Source organism: Podarcis liolepis, assembly GCF_965112155.1.
Source record: "Podarcis liolepis genome assembly, chromosome: 6".
NCBI lineage: Eukaryota > Metazoa > Chordata > Lepidosauria > Squamata > Lacertidae > Podarcis > Podarcis liolepis.
The window spans coordinates 73,104,675-73,123,586 of record NC_139559.1 but is presented as its reverse complement, the minus strand read 5'-3'; the positions used below and the strand labels follow the sequence as shown (position 1 = coordinate 73,123,586).

The 18,912-nt window shown below is 40.6% G+C and overlaps 1 protein-coding gene across 7 annotated transcripts in view; it reads right to left on the bottom strand.

The window, feature by feature from the left end:
• Positions 1-5,424: 5,424 nt before the first annotated feature.
• Positions 5,425-18,912, bottom strand: part of BTBD8 (BTB domain containing 8) — a 41,975-nt gene continuing 28,487 nt past the window's right edge. For 5 of the 7 annotated variants that reach the window (XM_083510883.1, XM_083510885.1, XM_083510888.1 and 2 more), the window contains 7 exons: positions 16,945-17,101; positions 14,609-14,670; positions 12,453-13,089; positions 11,847-11,937; positions 10,936-11,069; positions 7,964-10,261; positions 5,425-6,554 (listed from right to left, as the gene is read on the bottom strand). In XM_083510883.1, coding sequence (XP_083367009.1) covers positions 6,085-6,554; positions 7,964-10,261; positions 10,936-11,069; positions 11,847-11,937; positions 12,453-13,089; positions 14,609-14,670; positions 16,945-17,101 — 3,849 coding nt within the window. In that variant the 3' untranslated portion in view covers positions 5,425-6,084. The remainder of the gene's footprint in view (positions 6,555-7,963; positions 10,262-10,935; positions 11,070-11,846; positions 11,938-12,452; positions 13,090-14,608; positions 14,671-16,944; positions 17,102-18,912) is intronic. The other 2 variants (XM_083510884.1, XM_083510889.1) reach the window with 1 other exon arrangement.

The following is an 18,912-nucleotide window of genomic DNA, read 5'->3' as shown; positions in this document are numbered from 1 at the left end:
CATTGAGCTGTGCTCACAGCGTTGCAAGCAGTATGTCAGCCTCTCACACTTTGCTATGAGTTTTGCCTCTTCAAGGAAGAGGTAGAAAGCTTATTTTTCAGGATGGGCTTCTAGTACACCAGCTCCCTTTCCATGTTTTAATCTGCTGAAATCATTACCAATGCAATTAAGTGAGCACTTCTTCCTATTATTATTATTTTGCCTGTCCTTAGGCACTACGTCATATATCAAGCGGATAACTTATTGTAGTGTCATGAAATATTCACACACCGACATACAATTATATCCTTTTAAACTGAAATCGTCCAGGACATAAATCTTTGTTTCTTGATAGGTACAGGCTGAAGAGCCAACAGGCTACAGCCAGAGAATATTATGCAGAGAATATCTGCTTAGAGAGAAACAAATAGACACTATAGCCAATCCTTCTAATTTACTATAACTGCACCTACCATGATTTTGGATTGTTTTACTTGAGAGCAGGGATGGGGACCCTGTGGCTCTTCAGATATTGCTGGACTTTACCTTCCAGCAGCCATAGCAAACATGACCAATATTTGGCAACATCTAGGAGGGCCACAATTCCCCATCTCTGCTTAAGAGGGAAAAGACCTCATGATCAAGACCACACCTTTAACAATATCGTACCTGGCCAACTCAGCACATCAAGCATATCTTTAGAGATACAATCTACACAAAGTTTTTATTCTCCAATTGATTGTGTACATGTGTATACGATGCCACCGAGGGGAGGCATGCGAACCAGCTTCTTACATGTAGACACTGTCAATCGCAGCGACTCACCCAGGACTAAAGAGCTGGACCACGCTTAAAAAATTCCCTGCTTCCTACCGTGTAACTGAATGCAAAGAAAAACAAATGCCACTTGAGTGAATCAAGCCTGTGTGCTTCTGAATTTTTCTCACCTTAGAGAGCACTTCAGAAGTGTCACGTTTTTTAATGACGATCTTAGGTCAAATACATGCTTAATTGTATCATGCCTTTTCTCCAAAAAGCTCAGCACAAGTTTCTTCAATAACTATAATACCCAGCATTTCTAATGCACTTCAAAGTACTTGATGTGCTTCCCACATTCTCTCAATAATCTCTCTAAAGTGGGCATGATACCTGGAATAAGCTTCATATTTACAGTAGAGAGATAACAGTAATAGTCTTCAACCTTTTCAGAGTCAGGACACAACTAGAACCCAAACATGCACTTGGGAAGCCTAACCTTTGTCAGATATTTGAATGAGAGTAGCGTTGCTCTTGAGACCCAGTAGCTGGTCTTGAACCACCAAGGGCTAAGAGGTGTTGGCTTGCCAGAGACCACCAAGTTCATGGCAGAGAATTTCTGAACTAGTGAATTCTTTGTTTACAGTTCTGTGGGAATATAAGGATCTATCTATTTGGGTTGTTTCTAATCTCCCCAATGTTAAATTCAGTTCTCCACATTTCTGCAATTGCAATTTTTAAAAAAAATTCTCCTGAAATTTCCCCAACATCCTAGTGTGAATGTCTGATATTTCTGCATGCAATTTTGACATTTTTGGAAACAATGTAATACAGTTTGTATGTTATTTTCACTGCTGTGTTATTTTTTATGCACACTGACCCCCAATGTATGTATTTTTGTAAACAACCTTTTCAAAATTCAGTTAAGTGTTAATTTAAAAGAACGGCTGTGCTTTGATTCTCCTATTGCTTCAGAAAGTGTAGATTTGGTCGATTCACCTTTAAATGCAAACTGAACTGAATTTCTGCCCCATCCCTGCAGCTCAGCCTATTCAATTGTACTTTAGGGTAGTGATGGCCAAACTTGGCCAATTCCCATCATCCCTGACCACTAGTCCTGTTAGCTAGGGATGAGGGGAGTTGTAGTCCCAAAACAGCTGGAGGGCCAAGTTTGGCCATCACTGCTCTAGGGACTAGTAGGGCCGGCTCCAGCCATTTTCCAGCCTAAGGCAAAGGATAAGACAAGTCCGCTTACCTTAAACAGTCAGGTAGCATTGTGGCCTGGCCATAGGCTTTGTCAGCCTGGGTAGGACTGCAGGCCTGACTACGGATGGACCAGTGACAGGCAGGCCTAGGTCCAGGGATTCCCCAGGGGGTGGGCCCAACTAACCTCCGCAGCCTTTCTGTCAGATGCCCTACCCTTCCCATCATATGCTCTTCTTTCATGCTAGACATTGCTATGGACATTGTCCTGATCCCCAGGCCTACCTGGCGGCAAGGCAGTATTTCAAGTCCCAAGTTCAACAGTCGGGATACACGGTCTGGGGTCAATCTATATGTCTGAAGTCCAACCAGAAGCACCATCCCATAGGGGTCCTGGAGCATCCAAGCCAAGATCCATCAACATGGACAGCTGAGCAGACACAGCCCCTTAGCTCTGCTGCCCTTTGCTGCTTTGTGCAGCACCTGGGCTTAATGAGGCAGATGACCCTCACCTGTCCTGAGCCTACTCCAGCTGAGAAATCACTCTCCTCCCAGAAATAGCGAGCCCCACCTGGCCAACTAGGGAGCTGGGCTGTAGGCTGTAGGTCTGCCTCAGCCACCTAGAGCAGGCATAGGCAAACTCGGCCCTCCAGATGTTTTGGGACTACAACTCCCATCATCCTTGACCACTGGTCCTGTTAGCTAGGGATGGGAGTTGTAGTCCCAAACCATCTGGAGGGCAGAGTTTGCCTATGCCTGACCTAGAGCATATCTCCCACTGCTCCCTATGTCTCAGAGCCCACTGTGTTCAGGGCCCCTTCTGACTCTGGCTCCTTCAGTTCTGGGTCCTCTCACCATCCCCATCACCCTGCAAGTACTTCATCCCCAGCTGGTGTGTCCCAGGCCCGGCTACACCCCTTGCCTGAATCCTCTTCCTCCTCCCCATCGTCATGTCAGACCAAAGGAACTTTTCCACTTGAAAACCAGAGCCAATTTGCCATCTCCCCCCTAGCAAAAGAAATCTAAACATTGAAAAGTATTATTAACCCACAATCAGCTTTCCTTACTATTTTTGAGGATGCCAATAAACAACTTTATAAAAGGTTCGCTGCCTGTTTTCTTGTCACTGCACGATTGGCAATAGCACAAACATGGCAGAAGCTACAAGGATTTACTCTGGAATTTTGGTATAAAAATATATGATGCAAGCAATAGCAGAAAAGGTCGCCCATAATATTGTTTCCCATGGAAAACAAAAACCAGAGACATTTCTCACAATATGGTGGTCCTTTATTTTCTACACCAAAGATCACAGACAGGCAGATAATCTTCCTCAAGCTACATCAGACTTTTAGACATGGCAATAAACTATTAAAACATGTATGAGACTAAAGTTATTATCAGATATGACTCTCTTTGATGGACGTTTGGAGCACTGAATGTATGAATGTGTCTGACTTTGGAAGCTGACTGAAGATTGTAAATACATTTATTGTGAATTCATCACACTGTAGAAAGAGGAGGATGCGGCAGGGGGATGTCACAATTTTTACTGGGGCATTTTATAATATTACACTTATTATCTTTAATAAAATCTTTTTAAAATAAGGGTAAATGAAATGGGAAAGAGCTGACACAGCATAAGCTTTATTCTTTTCCTGCCACATTTATTCAATTCTTTGTAGCAAGCCTTTCGTGTACGTAATGGGGAAAATGAATCCCAATGTTTGTCAGAAATAAAAATGTAACTATTGAAGTACACGGGAAGCCGTTATGCATTGCCAATACCTGCACTAGTTTTCACAATGCCATTGAAGGCTTATTGCAAACCGCTAGTACAAAATGGTCACTGGGCTACTAACAGAGACCAGCCAAATGGATTACATGTTGCCAGTCTTTGAACAACTGCACTGGGCGTTGATCTGTTTCAAAGTTCAACTTGCTAGTGCTTACCCTTTGAAGCCGTGAATGGCTCTTGGAGCCAAAGATCAGGAGGACCACCTCTGCCCACAGGAATCTGAACCCCACCTTTGGAATGACCTTTCCACGAAAGCCCATGTTAATCTCTATGCTGCTTTTCTATCTTTGCTTTACGGTTTCTACCATTTTTAATTTCTGGCGTGTGTGTGTGATATTTAGGTGTTTTCCTTTAATGTTTTCATGTATTTTCATTGAAAGCTGGGAATTTTTCTTAGTGGAATGGCACTATGCGAGTATCTTAATTACTTTTTTAATTTATTAAGTATAGGCAGTGGGACGCGGGTGGCGCTGTGGGTTAAACCACAGAGTCTAGGAGTTGCCGATCAGAAGGTTGGTGGTTTGAATCCCTGCAATGGGGTGAGCTCCCATTGCTGTCCCTGCTCCTGCCAACCTAGCAGTTTGAAAGCACATCAAAGTGCAAGTAGATAAATAGGTACCACTCTGGCGGGAAGGTAAACGGCGTTTCCGTGTGCTGCTCTGGTTCGCCAGAAGCAGCTTAGACATGCTGGCCACATGACCCGGAAGCTGTACGCAGGCTCCCTCGGCCAATAAAGCGAGATGAGCGCTGCAACCCCAGAGTTGGCCACGACTGGACCTAATGGTCAGGGGTCCCTTTACCTTTAAGTATAGGCAGAGAGGGAAGAATGAAATCATGAATCCTTCAAAAGCTGCATTTCCACATGCGTTACTAAAATAAAATGTGTGGAACTCAACTTTGCGCTATGACAAATGCTCCAACTGCACAAGCACTATAGCCTGCCAGATCTCCCCTCTCCTTCCCTCATGTGCTGTACTATGGGTTCTCCATCCCACCAGAGCAAAGGTCAGGAGAGCATGCGGGGCAGGGCAAACAGACGTCTTTGTGCAGGGCTTCCGCTGACAGGTAAATATCGCCCAATTACTTCACAGCAAAAAGGTCCATCCATCTTAAGTTTATTGAAGTGAGCATCATAGAACACAAAAATCAGTATCTGAGTGTTCCATCTACATTGGAACTTGGATGGTAAGAACTCCCTATGAAGTGGATTCCAATTTTCTCTTGTCACAGAGTAAATAGGATGCATATTGAAAAGGAAATTAAAAAAACACATATAGATGATATTGTGTTTCACTGTTCCTGCGCTATTAGCCAGACCCACCCCCACCCCCCAAGATGATAAGCTGTAACTGGGAAAGGGGCTCTGGATCAAAAACGACGAATACCAATCCTTTAAAACTGTCCTTTGATAAGGGAAGTGTGCTACCTAATACACTCTAAGGAATCCAAATTTAGATCTATATGGCACACAAAAGACAGAAATTTGAAATGAGCAGACTACTTCATTATATTTCACCTGCCTCATGCTATTAAATACCATCTTAAAAGAAAAAAACCTGTTAACGGTATTAGATTTTGTATAAATAATTCTTGAGGCCCCCCCCAATTTAACAACACTGTAAACATTTATTTCTTCCTAGAAAAAGAACACTACGTATCCCTTCCAGTAACTCCTGTGCAATCTTAGATTTAAACAATTTAGAAATTTATTGAATTTTCAAAAACAAAAAGGTACAAAAAATCAACCTGGAGAAAACAACCCAAACATGCTGCTGTTTATAAATAAATTCAGAAACAGTTGCATTATTATTATTATTTCCTGCAAATCCAAACACACATTTCTAGAATTGAAAGTACTGTTGGCACACATCTTTTGACGTAATCACTGTGAATCGCTTATCTTTGAAGAAGTCACCAAGTCACTATGTATGGAGAGCAATGGAAGAAAAAAGGATAGCAATACTTAATTCTGCATTCATATTTTAATTCATTGAGCATTTAGGAAATGTATGAGTAAGTGATGAATGAAAAAAGGAGAGAGTAAGTCAAAGCTTTTTCTTACAGGGCATCTAATTTCCTAAATCTAGGAAGAGAAAGAAAAGAAGACATGCTTGAAAATAGTTTTTAGAAAACATCCACCTTAAATCTCAAAAGTTTATTTTACCTGTGTTTAAATCTTAAATTAGAAACGGACCACTTAAAGAAAGGATCATTTCAATATCAAGGACTGACTCTTCTTGACGGATGCAGTATTTATTATTGTATAGAAATATTGCATCACCTATTTACTTGCAGAGGTACAGGGAAAAGAAGAGGGGAGGAGTCCTGTCTCAAAACACTTGATCACTTCAATGATGGGTTTCTAGTTCAAGAATTGTCCATTCCCCTTGAGGGGAAGAACAATCTTCAGAGGAAAAACTTGCCACTGTGATGCTTGCTGAAGAATCATCCAGTGGAGATATCAGTTCAGTCCACCTACTGAAAGTGTCAATCTGTGCTTTACCCTGAGGTTGTGAACTGTCTCGTGCCAGAAAGAGTGTCTGGTTGATGAGATATTGTGCTAAGTTAAGGTCTTCAGGAACAGAGTTTTTGATGTCTAAGTTTGACTCCTGGTCAGATAACAGTTGCCTGAGAAGAGTCCAGTCCTGTTCTGCAAACGGCTGATCTTCAAAATCCACATCTAGAATGTTCAGTTCCGACTCCATCCTCTGCTCAAAAGCTTCTCCAACATCCATCTCGTAAATTGGAGAAAGGGTTTTTGGAGGTCGATGCTCATACATGCAGGTTTGTGTCAATCTGTCACAATCATCTATGTCTCCTGAAATAATTCACAATACTACACATTGTAAAAATTGCACAGGCTTTCCCCTTTTGCAGGGCTTTTGTACAGCATACTTCACTCAATGCATCAGGACCAATCCAACCAGATTAAAGAGGTAAGGAAAAATGTAACTTGTATACAAAGTCCACAAATATTTGAGCCATTTTTTAAAATGCATTTAAAAAAGTAAATGAAACGAAGTACGGCTTATAAATAAAGCAGCAATCACCACTGGCAATTGACAATAAACCTCCATAATTGGAAAAAATTTCTGATACAGAAAATGACAAGTCATGTAAACCAACATTTAATGCACATGGATTTCTAAAACCACTAAAATAATAACTTAAAATAGGAAGGAGCAGAGCGAGGGAGGGGAAAACGAAAGGGAGGACATGATCACCAAACAGTGACTTAAGCCAAGTCAACCTCAAAGGGGCGAAAACAAATGGTTTATTCACAGGCTTATTATTTAAGTATTGCACATGCAAAGGGCAGCTGCAAGCAAGGACAAGCAAACAAAAAGAAGTACAGCTTGATAAGTCATCCATTCGTATGGTTCTTCAGAACACAAATATTCAGTTTAAAACTCTTAAATACACAGAAGTTTGAAAGATTCAGGTTCTCTGTGTTGTACTTTGGGGGTACCAAGTTGAATCCCTGTTTTAAGGAAGACACAAAACTAGACAAGAAGTTACCTAACCGTGTGAAGCAAGCATAAGTTTAAATGTATTAACTGTTGTTGTTTTTTAAAGCTGACCTTTCTCTTTTTAAAAAGAAATTATTTTTTCACTGGCAAAACTTAGAACTACAAGAATTCTGAAAAAGTATCTTAAGAGTATAGGCCAGCTTCTGCTGAAGCCAATGGCAAGGGCCCCACTGAACCCAACAGCAGCTTAAGAGGAGACCCTAGCTCTGTGCAAAACAGAAACAATAATGAATATAGCTCTTAAAAGGCAAATACGCAGAGCACTTTTAATTGAGAGTATTAATGCACTTATTGCACATCCCACTTTGATATAGATATATATAGATATAGATATATATTTATGTGAATCATATAGGCTGCTGAACCAATGGATAGCCAAGTTTCCATTAAAAGATGCCTATGTTCTATTGGGTCAAAAATGAACTCAAGAGCAGGGAACAGCATCCCACTCTCTGCTTTGCCCATGATAAATATTTCCAGCTGCCCACTGGACAGCGTCATACATATTCTATTATGGTCGAGAATATGGTATGCAACTTAAGATTTTGTTTGAAACATAAGCATTTAATTCTGTAACAGTTTGGATAAAATTTCTAAAGGTATTTGCTAGTTAGTGTCTCAAACCCAACTATAAATCTAATATTCCACTAATACTTAATATCTTGAGGAACTTAATGCTTTTATTTCTGTACGTTACCTGCGGATAAAGCAGAGTTAGCGTATTCAGTAGATGCTGAATCAATCTCTTTCACGTGGCCTTCCTGAATCAGTATATGACTCCTACTTGGTTCTACAGGTTTTGCAGAATTGTTCTTTTGTAACTCAGTATTATCTCTTTGATGAAGATCCAGGTGACATGGTCTTCCTTGAGATTTTGTGTCATTGTCTGAGACTTTATTACACTGAAATTCATTGTTCTCTTCACTCTTGGCATTTTCCTTAACTTCTGCAGGAGACGGACTATGTCTCACAATCAAATCTTTCTCAGCAGGCTTCTGTTCCATAACTGGAGTACTCTTCTCCTTGGGTTTTTGCTCATTGCCACAAGGGTCTACAGAAGCATTCTCACTTTTCTCTAACCTTTCCTTATCATTCTCCTTACACTCCAGGAATCCGTCTTCAATCTCCAAGGAGTATCTTGAATAAAATGTCTTGCCATGATCCTCATGGGAAATGCCATCAAACACATCAGAAGGCGTTGCAGCATCCAGAGAACGCTGGAGGGAAGTGTGGACCTCTCCACCATCGTCAGATCCCAATTCTTCACATTCATCCACTGAAAGCAATACTGAACGCTTAAAGTTTTTGGTGGCAGGGAATTCTTGACTTTCAGTATCGTTTTCTGCTGCATCTTCAAATGCGAGATTCACAATTCCATGGAACTGCTGAACAGGGATTTCTGGTGGAGGCAGGTTTTCTACGACATTTTCCGTTTCAGACTTTTCATCTTCCGTTTCATCAGCCGAAGAGGAGACCTGATCAGCTTCTTGAGGAAACTGTGCAGCGGCAAAATTAGCATTATTCCCCCTGGAACCACCCCTTTTCTCATCACCTTGGTGCAGCCACGCTTCAGGCCTTTTTCTAGGGATCTCATCATCACTTGTTGAAATAACACGGAAGAGATCAGAGTTTTCCTTTTTCATTTTCACTTCTATCCTCAGACTTGTGTCATAGATTTTGAGTTCTTCGGGTGTACTTGTATCACTGCTGCTTCTGCCAAGGAAATCATGGCATATCATAGTGCTGCACTTTGAAATCCCTCTTTCATTTGACCCCTCGTCATCCTGAGATCCTCCTGCATCATAGTCTTCCGATCTTGGCTTTATATCGTCGGATGATGTCGTTGCACTGCCAGTGTCCGATTCAGGGCTTTCTTTTGGATCAAGAGCACTGGAACTCAGATTCCAATGATCTGCAAAGGGGGCCTCTGAGTTCTCATGGCTTTCCGGGGTCTCTGTGGTATCGGTGTCTTTAGATGAGCATTTTTCTGCAACATGCTCTACAAAAGATTTTGAAGCAGCATCTGATTCCACGGTAGCCGATTGGGATTCAGTCAAGGCAGATTTATCAGAGAATTCATCAGCGCTTTCAGAGCCCATTATACAGACCTTAGAAGATTTCCTCCCCTCATGTTCAGAGTTAGAGCTGTCATTGGCTGTTTCAGACAAGCTGTGCAATGGATCTTCAAGATAGTTAACATCCTTTGAGGTATCATTAGATTTGCAACCGACCGATGTTACTTGTGTTAAAAGGTTCTCTCCTGTATGTTCCAAGAGATTCTGGTAGGCAACAGAATCAGGAAGTATTTTGCACTTCAATTCTTTAGAAGCTAAAATTGCAGGATTCTGCCTAACATTTGCACAAGTCACACCCTTCTCTTCTCGGACATGCTGCAATTCTTGTACAGTTGTTTTGTTTAAAAGTGATTTATCATCCTCTTTCTTATGAACCTGTTTTGCTATCTTTTCAGTTTTCAGCTCTGCAACACACTGATGTTCCAAATTTCCTTTCGTGTCTCTCTCTTCAAGAGGGGTCACTTTTTCTGAATCAGGTATGTGCCTCTTATCTATCTCAAGCAAAGATGTTCTGCTGTTGTTCTTCTTCCCTGGGCTAGATTTGTTACTGCTATGTAACTGAGTTCCCAACGAAGTTGAATTTTTTTGCCCTTCTGCATGTAAATTCTTCTGAACTGGTGATTCACTTCTGGAATGCTTCTGGCTTGAAGAAGGAAGCTTTGGAGCAGGTTGCCCTGTAACTATTTTCTGTTTTTGGTCTTTATTGTTCACCATTTCACTCTTCTTTGAATGGTTTTGGGTTTTGGATGTTATTATTATTTTTGCTGTGGCTTTAACTGAAGCTGTCTGTGGAGATTTAGACTTTTTCTTTGATGAAGGTTGCTTCTCTGATTGAGTTAGATATTGGGTCATGTTTTTTTCTTCATTTTGCTTAGGAGAAAGTCCAGGCTTCAGTAGATTTGGGGTCTCTCCTGGTGGACCTACCGAAACAAAAATCTAAAGGTTATGCTACATTCCAATTTGCAGAGTGTATTATATGAAGGAGCAGTGAATGTCAACTGTGTCAGGACTTTCCATACAAAAAGAACTTCAAAAGGACACTCAAACACAAATAGACCAAAAATGAACAGAAGATTAAAGTTGTCCTTTGTGGAAGCATCATCACTACTAACCAGAACCACACTGTGGAACAGGCAAGAGGTAGCAATCACTAGGCTAAAACTTAGAACACTGCCATCATTAATTACGTTAAAAGGGAAAGAAGTCTTTGCAGTATTATGACTGCATTTATTACACTATATTTGAGATCTGTAATTACACTAGCCACATGGTTAGTTTTGAAAACTATAAATTGATTTCTCACATACCACTAAAAGAAGGTATGGCACTGTAACCTAATTAGACGGCCCCTGCAAATTAGTGATGAGCAGCACTCCTATGAATGCCCCCAAATGGACCCTGAGTTTTACTTGCACTTCAATACAATGCATGGTTCCTTGAAAGTTACACCTGTATAATTCAATGGCGCTTACTCCAAGAAAGGGTGCCTAGCGTTGCAGTTTAGTCATCTAACCACATGCATCTCTGACAAAGATTCCCAGTTTGGAAATGGTTTATACAAAGTCAGCGTTACACGTACAGGACAAATCTTTACCTTGATTTTTCACAGTGTTAGCTACGTTTTTTGTCTTCTGTTGCATGGTAGAGTTGCCAGACTCATTTCCCCTTTTCTTCAAAACTGCCTGCGGTAAGGGTTCGTTGTTGCCCTTTCCAGTGCATTTCTTTACACTGAAAACAGAAACACGCTGCTTGAATTATTTGTAAGATTAAAGATCTAGAAGGTTAACATGATACTAAAGCATCTGCATGCCCTACACACATTTCTATGTGAAAAAGCACAAAATGCCTCTAAGAAAAAAAGGCATAGCAGATTAAAAAGGGAGAAAATAGGATGTTAACAAGCAACACAATCTCTTGTTGACTATATAGCTTGTCTCTCCATTATTGAGAGAGCTCAGAATCCAGTTATTATTTTACAGTTGGAAAATGGAGAGTCTCAAATGATCTTTAGGGAGGGTTGAGATATAAAGCAGCAATGAAACAAAACTCTTTAGCATTCTGGGGTTCACAAATTCTGGCTGTTGCTCCCAATCCCACTCCTCTGACACATGTTGAGGACTCATAGGAGAGGGTGAGAGCTTATCTGTGCTAAGGTAGGGAGAGTGTAACAAGCAATAAGAAAAACACATTTTTTAAATAAAAAACAACTTCCCCAAATGTGAGAGCACTCTCTCCCCATAGTCCTCTTGAATTCTCTAAGAAATCTGGGAAGCAGAATTTTGTGGCAAGCATGGGAATGGTGCCAGAAAGAAATGGTTGGATGATGCGAAGTCCTGAGAATATAACAAAAATAATTATAATTTCTTGCTCCAAATATAAACCAGAATACAGAACCTGGAACAAACACACAAGTTTTAGAATGTTTTGACTTGATGAACCTCATTTTCAACAGGGAAATAAAATCCTATTAATATGGAAAAACTAGTAGCCCAACTTCCAACAGACCTGTTCATGGAACCATTAGCCTCAAGATCATTAACATGTTTTTTAGCAGGAGCTCCATTAGACATCTTCGAAGCAGGCTTTGTTTTCAAAGCTGTATGATAAAATAAAAATAGAATTAGACAGTAAAGAGACCCATGTAATGAGCATCTGCTGGAAAGTTCAAATCTCACGGTTTAAATACAATATTTTAGCTTCAACCACTTCCTCCCCAAAAAGATGAACCTTGATTATCCACAGTTGCTCCAAATGCTTCCTATTCAAATAACCTAAGCTTATGATTGCAAATTTAGCTGACATCCCCAGGTAATGGCAGCTAAATGAAATGTATTAGATGTAAAGTAAAAACTACTCAAAGGAATAAATATATTTTACCCTCATCTTCAAACAGCTGTTCAAAATTCTGTGAAGATTTTTCAGAGGATTAGCTATGTATCTGTCCATGTTTTACCAATCTAAATTTCCTTTCTACAATCAAAACATTAAATTATAAAAATCAAATAAAAAAAATCACAACCCACTTAGAAGTGATTTTTTAACAGATTCCCCCCCCCCCCCCGTTTTGCAGTGAATGATCTGTGAGGCAGGTCCAAAGGGAATCTCTGTTACCTGAGTGCTTTTTGCCTTCATCTGTTAATTTTTCCTCTTTCAGTTCATCAAGCTGTTCAATGGACATCCGTAGATCTGTGCTGGAGTTAGTGGACTTGCTCAGAGTTTCTGTGCCCATTAGAGAGGGAGATTCCTTTCCACTGGTCTTCTTCAAAGGTTTTGCTTTAATCTGTACACTTGAGCTTCCAGGGAGTACTTTGGGTCTAGCGCCTGCAGTTTTACCTTCTTGATTTTTTGAGGCTTTGCCACTTCCCACATTTTTGTGTCCGCTAGCGGATAAAGACCGTTCGGAATCCTGTTTGGTAAGCAAGCTTTCGGCCTTAGCATTTCCATTATTTTCAGTTTTGGGCTTTATAACAGCTCTAGCCTTGGGCGAAGGCGTTTTCTCCCCCATTTTGGACTCTTTCATCATCTTGCAAACGGCTTTTTTGTTGTCTTTCCCCTTTAAATCGTCATGTTTCAAAGCCTTATTATTAGTGCCGTTCCTGTTGGTAGCTGATGTGTGCCCAGATGCTCCTAATCCATCAGATTTCATTTTATCCTGATTAGTGCAGGAACCACCCCGACTGTTTTGCTTTCTGTATGCTTTCAAAGCAGGATGATTTAGAGCAGAATTGTCAGTAGTGCATCTGTTTAACTGGGAGGAGAAAAATGAGATAATTCAGAAAAGAAAGGAAAACAGTAGGAGAGTCACAGTTACTTACTCTGAAAACTTAGCTATTTAGTTCAGCATGAGTCTTAACTACCACACTTGAAGAAAACGTTCTTATCTCCATTTCTGAGGTTTAGAGACAACAGCTAGTTTAAACATCTAAGGTTGCTTAAGGGCTCACCAAATTTTCAAGGAGGGGGCTGGGCCCCCTCAAAATTCCAGTGGCTGCACACAAACGCCGCACAACACGCTCACCTTAATCGCACAACTCATGCGGCACACCACACGGCATGCCTGTAACATGTCAACACATTGCGCGACGTCACATGGCATGCTGACGTCACTGCGCCGGCCCCCTCAATTGCAGGGGCAAGCTGGCGTGCTTGCTTCCTAAGGAGAAAGCTCCACCGGATACAGTGGGACGGACTTCCAAGATATGCATAAAATTGTGCCGTAATTTATATAAAAGTCACTTCTCAACATTTAGGCCAGAGGTGAACATATTTGAACAGGCTTCATTCTCAATGGTTGGGGTCACCAGGGACTAGAAAGCACTTCACATCATAATTCTTCTGGAGCAATACAGTTTATCTTTTGCTTTTCCATATATAAAATAACTGGATACGTTCCTTCAGGCAAGCAAAAGTAAAATTCAAGGAACACCATTGAAGACTAAAATAAGTCTTCCCCTGAGGACACTGGAAGGCCTGACGTTCCATATACAGAACACAGACAGAACACAGAGATGCAGTGCATCTTCAAAGAATCCTTGAAATGGAAGTCCACCCTTCCCCCACTCCTGGCACGGGCATTTTTCTAGGATTCTAGTTTTGCAGATTATAAATGTACCTATAAATGAAGTCCAGTACTTCCGAAACTTTCAGAAACCAAGGCGCGGCTTCCAATTGGTTGCAGGAGCATCCTGCAGCCAATCGGAAGCTGCAGAAGCCTCACCGGACATTCAACTTCCAAGGCAAAGTTCGCAAACCAGAACACTTACTTCCGGGTTTGCGACGTTCGAGTTCCAAGTTGTTCATGAACTAAGCTGTTCAAAAACCAAGGTACGACTGTATGCATCACCACCCCCTTATTTAGGGTTGGATTCTCTCACAAAAATCTCTCCAAATATGGAGGTCCACTGAGTATTTATTTGATGGGATGAATAAACTGAATAGCTCCATTCACTAGGTAGGACACTATTTGTGTTGCAACCTGGAAAAAATATGCTTTTAATTTTAAAAAAAACATTTCAGAGATGCATACAAGGAGAAATTGAATGCAAACTGCTTCTTTTGGAGTTGAGAGTATTGACTATTCTTAAACCAACCTCTTCCTTCAATGGGAAAGTTCACTTACCCTGCTCTCCCCCCACCCAAAGAAACCAAAAATATAAATATAGTGTCAAGATGATCATAGGTGTATATTAGCTCAGTGAAAATTACAAGGAAATGAAGTTGGCTAACACACTACTAGCTTGTTGTATTTTTTGTTGTAGTAGTTTTACCTGAGAACTAGTGAATACAGGCTTTTTGGTAGGTCTTCTATCATCGCCTTTATCAAAAGCAGCTGTATAAGAAAAGAATATCTTTCTTTAGAAAAAAATACTGGAGAAAAGGAATGAAGCTTCAGGGAAAATAACCTTTATGTAAAACAGGACAGCATTTGAGAAAGGAGTCACATTTTAGACCACAAGTAATTAAGAAATGATAGCAGTTTTTGACCTGAAGTGCAGAATGAAGGAAAATATGCAGGTTCGAGAAAGGATCCCTTCAATTGTATACTATTTGTTCCATTTTTGAAAAGAATGGAGCCACAAATTATTCTGACGAATGAGTTGGTTTACTTGCAGCTATAGGCAACTTTATTGTAGGCCATGACACTCCTTTAACACACAAGTGCCTCCTTGTTATCTCACATCTGTAGTATTGGTCAATTACTGTGAATCTGCATTTCCTTTGTAAGCAAAGCTATGTTTTGGTTATTCCGAGGTGATCACACAAGCCTCTTTGGCCTGGCGACACAGCTCATCATATATGAAGTTTCCAAATAGAGCATGCTTCGCTGAAGCTCCCAGATGTGAGATTTCTGCAGTGCTTACGTAACCTACACTAGACAGATGCAAACATGAGAGGAAGTGCACTTGGTTCAGAATAGCCTTTGCCAGGGAGCAATATTTATGTGCCTGGATTCTGTAAAGCATTTCACTCCATCCACTCTAAAAATGACTGCACTAGATACATATTATTGCTTTCATAAAATATGCAAGTAAGAGTAAATTTTACCCCCAAAAAAACACCCTTGTTCATTTAGTTCCTCGGTGAACCTCTGTTCTGGAAGGAAAGCCATGAGGCTGAAAATGGCATCATGAGGTTTATTTTTAGGGATGCCCCTCTCTCTCTCTCTCTCTCTCTCACACACACACACATACATATATATATGTGTGTGTGTGTGTTTTCACACATATCGTAACACATCAGTACAAATACGAGTTGCTCCATTGGGAACCCATAAACTGAAGAGCTTATCTCTATTTTTTAGCTTATTATTACTGCCATTAAAAACACAAAACAAAACCCTGCAGTCTCCTGCAATCCCTAAATGAAATTATATGCTTCTTTGAAAGTTCATGTGAACATTCCAATAGCTGCCAAAGGAAAATATGTCCAGTTTCTGCTTATACAAATACATACAATTGCAAATAATGACATATTTCTGTTTTTTGATATTGTAATTAAAATGCAAGGATGAATGCTGCAGATTATTTGAAAGCACAAAACCACGTTAGGGGTTGAAATCACAACACTAACTTCGCAAACACAGGGTTGGTTACAGTCTCACATCTATAGAACCTAGTACTTTTACACTATAAAGCACTTTTTAGAATGATAGAGTCTGACTCTCCAAAACCAATTCCATTCCCAACATGACTTTGAGCCACTGATAATCAGGAAACGAAGGGGGTGGGTGGTGGGAGCTGAAGTTACAGCCTTTAAATAACACCCCACAATCTAGCTTATCCAGATTGCTCTTAATACAAACAAGGGGGTATTGTTGTTTTTCTAGCATTCGTTTATTGCTACCCAACTGCTTTGCAAAATGCTGTAATCCTGAATATGTAGCTTGCTTTCCTGATTAAAGAAACTACATGACCACAGCACAAATACAGAAGCATTGCCCTGAAGCCATTTTCAGGTACCTCATCTGCAAGATTTTGTTCCATACATTTGAAAACAAAGGGGAGGCAAAGGAGCCACAGCAAGACTCCTTTTGTTTAAAGGCTCAAATTCTGCTGCTTGCATTTCAGCAGCCGCTATGAAGCTTCCGTGAAGATTGTTCTGCAGCAACAACAGCACCATATCAATTGTGAGGTTGACAGTAACCAGGATCTGTTATTAGGCAAAATTAAAGCTTTCCATGGTATGGAATGCAAACTAAAACCCTCCATCTGCTACATGTACTAAACCAGTCAACAGCTTGGTACAGAATTCTTTCTACCATGCCCACGTGCTTAAAATAAATCCCATCTTTCAATATTCTAAGTACAAACAAAAGACAGCCTACCTATTTATTTGATTCCACATATCTGCAGTTCCATGCATCTGCAGTAATAACACGCAAGCGGCGGCGTTCACAATAGGGACATACAATCACTTGGCTTCCATGCTTGAAGCTGGCAGAGCAGGATATTTGGAGCGTTTTTGTTAAATTATTATGCGCTATTTGAGAGCAGAAGGCTCATCAACATATTCTCCCAGCTATCATTAATTGCCAGCTCCTCTCATTTCTTTAATAAGGGCACAGCTGTTACGCAACGTGCTAAGCTCTCGACAGCTCGCCTACCTGCTTGTATGTTCTGTTGATCGTCTGCCTTCAGCAGCTTCCAGCTCTGTGTGTGACGAACAGCATAAAACGACTGAACCAGGAAGATCCACAGCTTATCACGCAGAGCCTGGATCCTGCACGTAAACCCCTGCGTTCCAAGTAAGAAAATCAGCAGCTGGAAAGAGCCACATTGTCATAGCAACCAGTCATTATTCCTTTGCAGAATCTACTTACTCTTTAAGCAAGATCAATGATGTCATCACTTAGATTTTATGATTGCCGAAGAGATGCATACGCGGTTTTGCAAAGGCCAATTGTCCTGCACCATAATTTTGCACAGCTTGAAACCAAGCCACTCCCACAAAAGCTGTAGCTCATTAAAAAATATAGCCCCCTCCCTTTTTTCTTTTTTTTTCACCACAAATGAATCCCTTCATAGCTTTTTTACTCTCGGCTATGTCACTACAAGGTCAAATCCTCTGGGGGCCAATAATGCATCTGATTAAATTTTCATCACCCTTGCTGAGTAAGTCAACAATAGACGAGGATTGCAATCATACAGAATAATCTATGTGGTTTCTGTTTACAAGAGCTCATCATGTCAGATTTTAAACCCTGGCAGCTCAACGGGCAACATCCAGGACATTGCTAAAATTCATTTTTAGAATTACAACTGTGTTTTACACAAAAACACGGTAGTCTCATCAAATACTTGTAAAATCTTTAAAATATATATATTCCAAAGAAATATATGAATAACCTTTGCCTTCACTAGCATAATATAGTCTCTTTAAATGTCCAATGCATTCATCCAGTCCTAAGCATACAGTGGACTGGTTTGCATATCCCACCAAGCCACACCTTGTTTTTAGTTCTATTATTTAATTTATTAAATTTTCCAGTTGATTTATCTTGTGCAGGACAACCAGAAGCTACTTGCAAGCAACCACACAGACAGACAATCCCAGCTCCACATAGATACATTAAAACTAAGAGGAAAAAATACATTAAAACACCCTGCCCACATCTAAAAGGCCACAGATAGTTAAAAGACCAAAGGCCTGGTTATAGAGGAATGTTTTTGCCTGACACCTAAAGATATGATGCTGCTGCTGCTGATGATGATGTTGTAAGGCAAACCTCAGTGGGGAGAGCAGCCAACAAACTGAGGGAGCCACTGCAGAGAAGGCCCCTTCTCGTGTTGCCACCCTCCGGACCTCTTGTGAAGGAGGCACACAAAGAAGGGCCTCCTATGACAACTGCAGGGTCCAGTTCAGATCGTATTGGGAGAAGCAGTTTAGCATGAACACACAGGTTCCTAGAGAAAAGCTTGCATTTGCTTTACTCCTCATTAGGATTTTTTTGCTACTGCAAAGCCAAGGTTTGGTTTTGTGTATTGTCTGAACCTGGGCTTGTGGTTAAAACTCTCCCCCAAACTGACAGAGGTTTTTTGTGGTTAGGTCTGGAGAGAGCTTAACCACAAATCCAGGTTTGGACAGCACACTAAGCCAATGGCAGCAAATGTGACTGGGAAGGAGCAAAGAAACTGCTTGCTCTTCTCTGGGAGCCCACAGATTCATGCTAAGTCAAGGTTTGTGAGAACCAGTGACATATAAATTAATAACCAAGTAACTGGATATTTTATTATCTGTTGCTGATCCCCATAGGCTCTCAGGGATAAGGAACATATTTTAATAAAACGAAGCTACTTCCTGCCAAGTCAGGTCAATTATCTGTCTAAACGGCTACTTTCAATTTGGCCTGGCTGTGAGTTTCAAATCCAGCTCTCTAGTATCTTACATAGATATTTTCCCCAGCCATGTTCAACTGGAGATCGCTCAAGAAAAAAATGTTCAACTCTGAACCCTGAGCTGAACAGGCACAGAACCTAAGGGATGATTTGCTTGCAACTAATATATTTGTAGTGCTAAACATTAAAATGTGATGGGATTTCAGTTTAAGTCAGTGGTTCTCAACCTGTGGGTC